General features: G+C 35.3%; 1 protein-coding gene across 1 annotated transcript in view; it reads right to left on the minus strand.

Annotated features, from left to right (window-relative positions):
• LOC110374090 (lachesin) overlaps window positions 1-11,928 on the minus strand; it is a 64,076-nt gene extending 52,148 nt beyond the window's left edge. The window contains exon 1 of the mRNA XM_021331670.3: window positions 11,427-11,928. Coding sequence (XP_021187345.3) covers window positions 11,427-11,574 — 148 coding nt within the window. The 5' untranslated portion in view covers window positions 11,575-11,928. The remainder of the gene's footprint in view (window positions 1-11,426) is intronic.
• Between the last annotated feature and the right edge of the window lie 500 nt (window positions 11,929-12,428).

Here is a 12,428-nt window from a genome sequence, read left to right on the forward strand (position 1 = left end):
CCGCTTTACCAATAACGATATCTTTCCTTTTCGGCAACAAATACTTTTATGATTGCATTCATCTGCCGATCATTACATACTAATGTTACACTACACTCACTAGTACACACACGTTATACCCTTTAATGGATTAATTTAGTTATTAAGGAATCTTTTCCTAAAACTATTTTAATTTAATTCGATTATTACACATTTAGAGATCATAACTGAAAGTGAAGTTATGTTAAATAATGACATGTAAACCAGTTTTTGTGTATCGTCAGTGATAGTGAAGAGAAAACTAATTTACGGTTCCGGAATTATATGAATTTTAAATGGGAGTTGGGGCATGAATCGTGTGGTGCAGTGCGGAATAGCCAGTGCTACAGAAAGAGAGCTCCGGGCCCCGGGGTAGCCACGGCAGACAAACGACATCAACGGGCCCGATTAAAAATTCGACAGGGGGAGGCTCGCGATGTTATCGAAGCGAAAGCGTTTTGAGCCCAAAGACTGCGCTAACGGCAAGATTTGGGCAGACACGGCTACTTTATGCGTATAGATTCCAATCACCTTCATTTTATGCTTCTGTTCGATTTATTTGGAATAGCCGTAGGGTAGCAACGTTGCTGCTCCAAAGAGATCCAACACCGTCATCCATACTAAAAGCGACTTGAGCTTTCAGATAAATAAGATTACTACTAGTACTTCCTTAAAGTAAAGGCGAGCACAATAACGCGAAATACTTTACGAAAATCCACGTGGTGTGAACTAGTTCTTGTGTGGGACGAATTTCGCACGCGCCGTGGGCCGGGTTCAGCACCCGTGACGTCATAAACCACGCACCCGCGCGCACCGCGTGCGTGGATGGCGTATATTTAAAGCGGAATGTAGCTGAGGTTTTATTGTGGACTACATAATAATGTTAGCTACAAGGTAAAAGTGCTTTTTTTTATATATACTCGTATAAAGCTGTAGTTTACGTATATAGGTGTAAAAACATGCGTGAGTTCGTATTTTACACTTTTTAAGTACTTAATATGCTGAGTTTTGAAAGGGAGATTCAAATGCTTTAGGTTTATAAATAACTAGCCGTTTTCCCGCGGTTTTACCCTCGTCCATAGTACTGCCCGTACTGGGATAAAATATAGGTAGTCTATGTTACTCGTGGACAATGTAGCTTTCGAATGGTGAAAGAATTTTAAAAAACGGTCCAGTAGTTTTTGAGCCTATTCATTACAACCAAACAAACAAACAAAGTTTTCCCCTTTATAATATTCGTATAGATAAATAAATATCGCGAAGCCAGTTGTTGTAACATCTTTTTTACCAATTTTATACCCAAGATATAGACTAATCTATCAGTTTAAAATGTTCCATCATAGTCAAATTAGCTATAAATGAATTTCAATCAATTTAAATTATTTATTTGGACTGTGTAACAGATTGTGACTGACAGCGCCATCTATTAAAGTTAAGTGGAACAAAACAACGTGAATCTAGAACACCCAAAGAAAAGCAGATTTTAGCTGAATTACATACATCTGCATTATTCTGTATACATACTTACGTATATATGTATAGAAAGACGTACATTAAGCGTTATTCAAATGTAGGTTTATCACTGTTGCAAAAAAAAACAGTTCAATTCGGTCTAGAAGTCGGTAGCAAAATAAAACATAGTTGAATCCACAAGACATCCACAAGACTTCTATATGCACCTAAAATATATTTTTTTGCATTTCTATGTTTTTAGAAGTCGGTTCTTGATTGTTACATTTTGGTATGATTAAAGCCCATAGCGATACATGTAGCCACATAGTGTGCAAACTTTAACATCCTTTGAAATTCAACAAACCATTGGAACCATTGGATTGGGAAGATCGATCGTACACACAAATATGTAATTATAAAAATCTTGACTAGGACGGTAGCAATACGGGGGACAGCCCTAATGCTGGCAAATTAAAAGGCACTGTAGTCTCAGGGGACACCCATTTTGGAGCGGTAAAGATTTGCGGAGGGTGCGAACCATTCTCTATGGTCGTGCGTACAATCGATCATTAATTACGTTTAGTCACATTTACGCGCCACATGTTACTGTAAGCATTCGTGTAATGTCCTTGTAGAGACCCCTACTTATATGGATAACTGTTTAAACATATTTATTGATGATTGCATTGTTGTTTTCATGTCAACGTCACACCAAACTACCTAAGTGTGAATGGTGTGATATATATCAGTGCTAATCAGCGTGATTGTGCAGTTAAGGACAAGTTTAGGTTTGTAAAAATCTGTATTATTTCATGACCTACAAAAACTTATGAGTTGTGATTATCAGCTTGGCATGTTATAAAGTCGCCCCTAATATATTATTGGCCGAAATAGGATATTTCTAAAACGAGTTACCTACAAGTAGTAAAATTAGTTTAGTTGTTCTTATATTTGATAGGTTTGTCCAGATTCGTATGTACATATAGTCGCAGCATCCAGACCAAAGTCCATTAGCACTTACTTAATAACTGTACTTAAAGGAATGTTTGCCTGGCGCATATATTGCTACTACCAATATTAAGAACCTCAGAGTATAAACTGAGCTGAGAAAGTGAAGTAATAAGTACATATTTGCATTGGTACGTAGAAACAGTGTTTGGTCGGAGGCAGAGAGCGCGTGTAGATAAGCATCTGCTGAGTGGTCCCCTTGTGTTTTCCGAACGACACACGCGCTGTGTTGCTATTAATTTCTGAACCCAGTCACAAAGCTTGGACATAATGTGATTGTATTTGCAAGGGAAATGAGCATAGCACTATAATTTTATGCAGTCGTATTATCATGCCTGAGGAAAAATCCCTGTGTGAACGTTGATGAACGATTCTGATCAAGATAAGCCGAGACATAAACCGCAACGTGATATCTCAGCTAAACCCGATTGAACGTACCAGTTTATATGTTAAGCCGAATCACGCAACTCAAGACACACTAAACGCCAGAAACTAACTGACTTGATTAATGAACGGGTCCAGTTATCCACAGCTGGTATAACTAATCGGTGGCACATACACATGTACGTATAGTCTACCTACACAATGTCACCGCAACGAGTCAACAGGTTAACCGCAAACTACATGCTACAACCTTGTGGTCATCGATCTATTTACTATTCACAACCTTCGCAAGGAAACTGGAGGTGCTCAAACAAAAATAAAAATACGAAGCCAAACTTTGTCTTCACCTTGACTTGCCAATAAGGAACACGTCCCTAAAAATGTAAAGTGAGAGGAGACGTTAATAAAAATTCCACGCTGAAACAACAAATTAAACGAAGCCGAGCCACTCGAAAAGCCATAAGTACTCATCTCAATTGCTACCGATAAGAAATCCAAGCCTTGGCAATGTATTCGAGGCACGTTTCGGCTCACGGTTTTTTCTCGCTATGCTACTGTGGCGTTTAAAACGAATTGACTCTTAAATTCTTCAGAATGAAATGCTGTCGGAGTTTTATTAAATCGAGTGTAACCATTCCTGACATTACGCAAATGGCGGGCCCTCCCCTACATCTGTCGCAGGGATGCACCCCCTTAATAAGTGTTAACGCTCGCCGGCTGCGATGAACACTCCGTCCCGGCTCAAGCTAAATCTCTACAAATTCTTGATACAAATTAATGCCGTGGGAGGACTCCGCGAGCTTCTCTTGTAATTTCATTTTGTATTAGCAATGTGCCCCTTAGACACAGCGAAAACATTCAGCGTGTGAGATGTTCAACGTGCTTAACAGTTTATGTTATGCCATAATCGAGTCTAAGAGTTGCCTCAAGAACTTGACTTTATTATTGTTTCAATACAAACAACGATCAAAATATTTCGTCTGTGACTTAATTACGTTTCGTAATAAACACTAACACAACAGGCGAACTCAGAGCTATGCGTGCCCGTGCCTACATTAAAGTTAGAATGCCTACAAGAAACCCTATTACATCCCAATCTGAAAAGCAATATATTAGAATCCTAATATAAAATGCTACGCTATCGACTACTAGAGGATGTCTGTAGGTTACTTTGAAAAAAAAATTGGTAATGGATGTAGATAACAAAGTACTTACTTAATTTAAGTGTGCTTGTTACAATAGTAACAATAAATCTTCACATATAGGGAAATCCAGATAAAGCTATAAGTTACGTACAACAATAACATCATACAAATTGCGAATCATTTCTATTTTTCAGACCATTAACTCTGAACAATAACACGGCAGCGGAACGGCGAGAGTAAAATAAACGCCGAGCGAAATAGTTCGGAACTGGTATCATCGTTGCAAATGTAAATGAACAATTAAAGCGCTCGCCGTGGCCAGGGACAATGATGATAATTATTTTAGTTTGCTGTCGGCGCGGTTGTCAGTCGGCGCCGGCGCTCGCCCACTCGCTCCCGCGCTGGAATGCTCCTCGGACCCCTATTTTCGCCATTAAACAACGACACTTCTGCTGTTCGTAAATTATTATCAGCTAGCGCTTTCATTACTCGGTTCCGTAACAAAGGAACTCTCCAAATGTACGTAGTGATTCAACTTCGAATCGAGTGCGCCTCCACCTCCATTGTTCGCCACCAGAAATCATGACTCATATTAGGCCCCGAGGTGAAATTTTGATTAATTCGTTACACTATTCTCCGTTATCGGTAGTTCAGGCAGAGGAACTTCAGTGAATGGAGCTCTGGGCTCTGGAATAATTGCATCTGGTTAGTTTCAAACGTCGTTACTGCATGACGTTGAGATATTTAGCGCACGCTTTAAGTTTTTATTCAGTAAAGCTTTTCGATTCACTGCAATATTTTTGCCAGTGAGTTTCATTACTATTCTAGTACATTCATAAAAATGCCGTAGGATGATATCTCAAATGATATTTTATCCCGTGAAAAATTATAATACAGTGAAGAATAAATCTTGTCACGAGAAAGAAACCAAAGTCACAAACATGCTTTTCTTTATTTATAATCAATGGGGACTTAAACGCGATACCATGTATAAAGGTACGATATATTTTTCTATACCCAACGTTTCGGCCGAATTGCACCGACCTTGCTCAGGGAGGGGTAGACTTGGCGATTGTTTATAAATATGGGTACAAATCGCTAAAGTGCAACCTTCATGCCTTTCTTAGTTGGTTTCGGCTGAAGAACAACAAAGCATTCTTCCGTTCTTCATGGTGTACCATAAAAGCATTGCACTACTGTGGGTTGAAAAAACTGCGAAAATGGGTTTCCCTTGTACTTGTGATTTTATAAAATACTTATCCGTTTTAGATGTAAGTAAATTGAGCAAACCTTTATTCTTACAAAACCAGCAGTTTTGACAGTGAAACAGTCAGTCAGTTTCATAGTGTCCAATTTTTTATTTTTGATATCCTTCAAAATTTTCTTGTGGATACTATATATAGGTCCTTTATTCTTCTTATAGATAGATTTTACATAGATTCCTTATTTATCCTTCATTATACCTACCTATAGCTTTTCAGCGTCCATGTCACACAGTCGAAATAAAGCATCTGAGCCAATAGGTACCTAGTACCTAATCATGTGAACTATCAAAATCCCAAATGCACATATTGTTGAAATAAAAGTCGTTTAAACAAATATGCAGGATTTATTTTTGTGACGCCCACATTATTTTAATTGCCAAGTTTTTGTAATGAACGATGTGCTTTAAAATCCGTTCTTTCCCGATGTGAATTGTAATTGCCGATTTACTCAGTTCGGTAATTACATTAATTAATCAAAAGCGAGTCGCTATTCCTGCATACCTATCAATGCTGCTACTATAAAGCACAAATGTAAGCTATCTACTGAGGAACACTACAATATTGATACCATAAGTCTTGAGAGTTGCAATAGTTACCTACAACAAAAATAACCCAAGTAGGTATTCTTTGAACGTCATCAGGATTTCCATCCTGCTGCAATGCAAGAACCTGCCACGACATTAATTACCACCAAACCGTTCATTATTATTTTGAATTCATGCAAAAAATCCTTTTCCATAGTAAAAGTTTTTGTGGCACAATACGCAAGCCGCATAACCAACACCACACAGCGCCTGTTCACCCAAACATCAGTAACTGAATTGCGTCGCAACAATCTGACGGGATTGTTATTAAGATTGACACGTTATCGATGGCAAATGACTCACAAATGAAATTTCGTTGATTCAAAGCTCATTTGTGAAGTGCATCGGATGCCTGCATATCAGTGGCCTCGCGAGTAGCATGGGAATGGAAACGGTCCGCATTCGACAGCGGCGGAATGCTTTCAACTCGCGTAATTCAGTTAAACGAGTAATTTATGACTGGCCAAATTACTGGCATCACTATGTCCGACTATCTGACGCAGGAGCCCAACTATTAACGCGATTTTACGTAATGTCATTGTAAATGTGTTGCAGAAACGTTAATTTTAATTATACGAATATAAAGCAATGGATTTTATAAGTATGTACTGGTAATACTGGAACTCTGTTGCTAGTTATAGGATTGCAATCGAAGTTATTGTTTATTTCTTAACTATATCTAAGGGTGCATCTACACGGTATATGTAGCTGGAGCAAGTGACAAATGACAAAAATCAAATCGTTTATTCGTTAATGACAGGTGACAAGAGCACGCGGGTGATTATTTTGCTTTGGTACATGCGCGAGTCGCTGGAACCGCACGTTTTTTACATGCTTGTAAGTAGCAACATGCGCATGCTATTTGCACCGTGTAGCGATGCACCCTCATAATGTTAGAAATTGATCCGTCACCACCTTTGTTTTCTCTGCTAATATCCAGTAAATGTAACGGAGCGCAAATTTATCAATGCGTAGATTAATTATCATTATTAATAGAAGTTACATAGTTTTTTGAAAACATGCAGGTTAGGTCTTTGTAAGAACAATTTGCAAAGAGTATCTAGCTGAAAAATTCATAATAAGTAATTGTTTTTAACACCCAATAGAAAATCTTAGTTACAATTTTAAAAAAGGGTTGTTAAAAGGGGATCACCTAGTTTCTTTTTAAACGGTTTTATTTAGCTCACCCTGTTTGTTTTATTATTTATTCTTTCTTGGGTCAAATTTAGAAATTAAAATTTAAGTATCTTCCTGTTGTCAGATTGATCTGAAATTTGGTATACACCTTGAATTCCGATGACAATACAATATAGTAATATCAATAACATTGTAAATCCAAGATGGCCGCCGGTACAAAATGGCGGATTACATATTTTTTCCACAACCCCCTCAATATGGGTATCAAATGACGTTTACGTTTTTATTTTAGTCTAATATGACCGGGATCACCTGCGTAGGTTTATAGGTCAGTAACAGTTTTTTTTTTTTTTTCTAGTTTTCAGTGCACATAAGATAAAACCGTTTAACTTAAAAGTTTTTTTACCGATTTTTTATTACAAATCTATCTCATCGTAGCCAATCAATATTGCAAAAGTTAACATAGACCACAGAATGTGGAATACTGAACTCCTCGCCAACTTATAGGCATTTTTATGTGATAATAATTATATTTTTACTAGTAGGAATTTAATTATTTTATACACCGTTGTATCTAATGTCAATAATATCTTATTAAATCTTCATAAGTTCATTATAGGTCGTAGAACACATAATTAATATTTACATTTATTACTTTCTTGAGCACACTAAGCTTAAGACTTTAATGTATTTACATATATTATTTTATTATCATATATATTATTTACATATATTGAGAACAAACAAAAAAAAACATTCTCATGTTTACACAACTCATACCCAAAATAGAACCATCTTACAGTTAAAAAAATATATATCTAAGTTACATTTTACTATAAAGGCATTAAAACGAAATTCATACGTAACAAAATTCTACGATACAATTTATACCTCCAGTTACTCACAAATCATATTTCACAAGAAAACAGTCATCTCACTAGAATTTTCTTCAAATACAACTTGATGATAAAAACGTACATAAGTACAAAGTACATAATAGGTGTTGTTCTATTTAGACACCGCCCACCGTCAGTCTTAAAACATTGGAATGATGTATTTGAAGATTTGGAAAGCCCACGCAGCTACTTAAGTACCACATTCAAGTATATTTTGGGTAACAACAAAAAAATGGCTGATGTGAGTAGATGTCAAAAATGTAACCCCGTATATATTATCAATAATATAAATTTACACATATTACACATATAGAAAAAAAATGCAATCCATAAAAATGAAAATTAAAGGTGAAGGCATGGTCATGGTTTAAGTATATAAATATTTATAGCCTTCATAATGACTACATTGGCGTAGCCCCGCGAATCTACAATAAAATTCCCGATGAGGTTAAAATACTACCTCTTCATAAGTTTAAGAAAACATTACAAAAAATTCTAATTGAGAAATGTTTCTATACGGTTGATGAGTTCTTAAACGACTAATTTAGATACTTAATTCTGTTTTAATTGTAAAAATTGATTATTTTAATTCTAGTAAGTAGTTTAAACCATATTTGTACGTCTCACCATAGACAAAACATAGCGCACTATTTTAACTTTAAGATCTTCATTTATTTTTATACCTATGTTTTTACAAATAATAAATACTTTGACTTTGACTTTGACTACATATGATTCAGCTCATTAGGCCTATTTATGTTGTACGTATTTAATACTAATTGACAAAACATAAATAATATAAATTCTCGAAAAATAAATCATTTCTTAGCAAAATCAATAAAAAACTATATAAACTGGAAAATATAAATACTAGGTAGCTAGTAGTATTTTGTAGTGTGCGCGTTTGTGCAGTCATACCTTAGAAACACTAATGTGATACCTACCTAAATCTAGTAGTACCCTAAATAGGTTGGGCCATGTTATTCACTAACAGCCAGTTTTTTCATCAAAAGTTAAAGCCAAAGTAAAAGTCAAAGTAATGTCTAAAGTAAAAGTAACGGTTAAATTCAATTTTTCTATGAATTTTGCTGTCACTTTAGCCTTGAAAAAACGAATTTGACCGTTACCTTTACTTTAGACATTACTTTAACTTTAACTTTTGATGAAAAACTGGCCGTAATTCAGCTAAAACTAGCGATTTAATCTATTATCTCATTTTTTTTTTAGTTTTCTTTATAGTGAAATATTTAAAACATTCACCATAACACGTATCTATAAAATCGCTAAAACAAACGGAATTATTAAACAGATATATTTTATGAAATATTCAGTATATTTAGCAAAGTGTTTTTTATTCCATTTTATTAGAAAAAAATTGGCAATACATAGCATAATCACACAAAAACATTCGTTTGTAATTTACCTATTTGTCAAATATGTGGTTTAAATCCTATAGTCTATTTATTTTAACCTGAAAAATAAAATGACAAATCTAAAATACATTTTATATACGCGACTTTAAAAGGTAGGTAGTTTATATTTTAGTTTTTCAGTTGGATAAAAATATTCAGTCAAAGGTTAATAAATACTGTTATTACCGTTACACCGTTTTCATTTTGTTATTGCGTTTTATGATATCTATTCTGATATAAATGTAATATTATAATAAAGAGGATTTTATTTGTTTGTTTGTTGTCAAGGCTCCAAAACTACTGAACCACTTTCGGAAAATTCTTTCACTGTCGATAAGTACACTACCCTCGAGTAACATAGGTTATATTTTGTATGGGTATCTAGGGCAAACAGGTAGCATAACATAGGAACCTATAGATCAACACTTATTTATTATTACTATTTTCTATTCTTAATTATATTCTAGTACAAATTAAAAGCGGAATAAAAATTTTCTTTAATATAAAATAAGCCAAGTCCAAAAAGTAGAAGATTTAAAATCTACTTATTAGATTATTTAATCATTTTAAAGCCATCGGTTTAAATTTCAAAACAATCAAAATGTTTATTTATTTGACCTTATGCAATCACAAAGTGAATTACAAAGGCGGACTTAATGCCATAGGCATTCTCTCCAGTCAACCTTATTTCAATCTGCTTATTTACAATAACAGTAAGAACCTAGTCCAGTCATTATCTATTCGGACGTATGAAACTCTATAATTTGCAATTTTATATACCTAGGGTTCAAACACCTGCTCTCGAAACCACTGTGCGGGTTTGGTTCTAAGTCAGGCCACTGTGGTTTTTCTACACTATAATGTACTTTCTATGAGTATCTTAAGAACCATCTTGAAAAAGCCCTGGATTTTAAGTCTGACATCTTTGAACCGCCTGGAGCAAACGTTGTGTTTAAGGTACTCCCTAGATGGTCAACATAATCGACGGCAATAGGTAATCTGTGGCAATAGTATAAATATTCTGTGCAATAATTTGTTTCTTAAAAATCATTGCGCATCTTCGATATGAATACTAAACATCATTTTGCACAATATCCTCCCCAACGCACATTCATTCTCCATGTGAGAGGCATGTGCCCTGCGTAAAAACTGGTGATGCCTTAGGCTTAAGTAAATGTTATGTATTTTAATAAGATATAATTTTTAAGTAATGTGATCACATATTATCATCAAGACAGTCAGTCCTAAAGCACATTCTTACTGTATTATAATTTTAAACTTGTAAATAATAATGTTTTTGAAACAATCGATAATAAACATAGTATATAATTTAACATCAAAATTTCATATGTATACCTATATAAATATCTAGTTGTTAAAATCTTAATTTTTCTACATAAGAAAGTACATAATATCAGTCATACTAGTGTAACGTACTTATTTCTTTTTCTTATCTGTTAAAAAATATGTACGTTATTGTAACATATTTAATAAGTATTTTCTTTAGCCTAAATCTACAGAAATAATTTTGAGGAAAGCACTATGTAGAACTTTATTTTGATAAAACACGTTGTTCTTTCCATTTGTCATTTGAACATACATAGATTTTACTGATTATTTTGCTAATGATATTAGAAAACAATAAAAACTACGCAATATTATATCTACATATCTTATATGTATAATTGTTTTAATGGAATGTTTGTATATTGAGACGTTATCGTGTATTGAATGACACATATACTGTGTGTAGTAGGTATAGGTACCTATACCTATATAATATGCTGATAATGTGCTCCGATAAGTTATGCATAAACAGCTCAGTGAGATAAAGTTGTAATTATTTAAATACGACTTGATTTTATGTGGCTAAAGTATAAAATCCGCAAAATTTACTCAAAAATTATTTATTTCTTTATTATTGCTATATTCACTTATTTTCACGTCTTATAGAACTTGTTTGTATGCTTTTAAGAAAAAATCTTTGCCTTCATTTGATGATCAATTTTATACCAGCCCCCAGATTATATAATTAGTTATTCACTACTGTGCTAATGCAAATATATGGAAATATTTTTCTTGTTTTATTGACAGATTCAGGAACCTGTAGGAATAAGCTAATTACCTGAATTGGTGAGTGTGTTGTCCCCGAGTCCAGTGGACGTGTCAACATCAGCATGTGCTTCAGCGGCGACAGAGACGAGCAGCGCGCATGCCCACGCGCAGCCGCCCGCCACCAGCCATGCGCAACTAGTGTGCTGTCGCCTAGCCATATCACATCACCAAATAAATGTCTTTTAAATACTTACTACCACTAATAAACTAAGCTTGAAAACTTTACGAAAGTTATCAAAACAATAAAAACTTCAGTTTAGGCATCCAAAAGTAACTTTTAAAAATTGCATTCATGAAACAAAGTTCGAAATGATAACAGATTCGTGTAAAATATGTGCCGCACGGCCGAGTCGGCGGCGGCGTAGCGGGCGTAGCGTCCGACGGCAGCGTAGCGACGTAGTCGCGGCAGTACTGTCCGCGGCTGCACATCGCGTCGCGACCGGCTCCTTCGGAGTCGCAGCGTCTCACACCCGGGCGCGAGGAGGGCCACTGCGCGCGCAGTCTCCTCGCCGACCAATGGCGCCGCGGGGGTGGGACCGCGCGTAAGACGCACGGAAGTATATGCGAAGGCCTATGTACAGATGATAGCGGACAGGTGGTTTCGCGGCCGTAATTAGGCTTCTGATAACTTATTGCTACATAAATATGCTTAAACGCTGGACGATTAAGATAGCGCCCGAAACCATGTTGAAGTAGCGACCCTGCTCCCGGTTATTTTACCTGCCAATTTACCGTTCTGCTATGTTATGTACTTTTAGGGTAAATTGTAATATTACTGGATACATTTTAAGATACTGCTATAAGTCAGCTTAACTTGTAAAAACCGACTTAACTTTATTCCTAAATTCTGACACAGTTTAAAGCTATTAACAACAAAATTTGCATAAATGTTTCAAATTACAGTTTGAGAACTCTTTAACCCTGATTTTGACAATTTCAAACTTTAAAGCATGGATACTCCAAGGATGTTTTTTGAGGAATTCTATCGATGTTCTAGAACAGAAACTTCGCC

The sequence above is a fragment of the Helicoverpa armigera genome, chromosome 3 (genome assembly GCF_030705265.1).
Source record: "Helicoverpa armigera isolate CAAS_96S chromosome 3, ASM3070526v1, whole genome shotgun sequence".
Taxonomy (NCBI): domain Eukaryota; kingdom Metazoa; phylum Arthropoda; class Insecta; order Lepidoptera; family Noctuidae; genus Helicoverpa; species Helicoverpa armigera.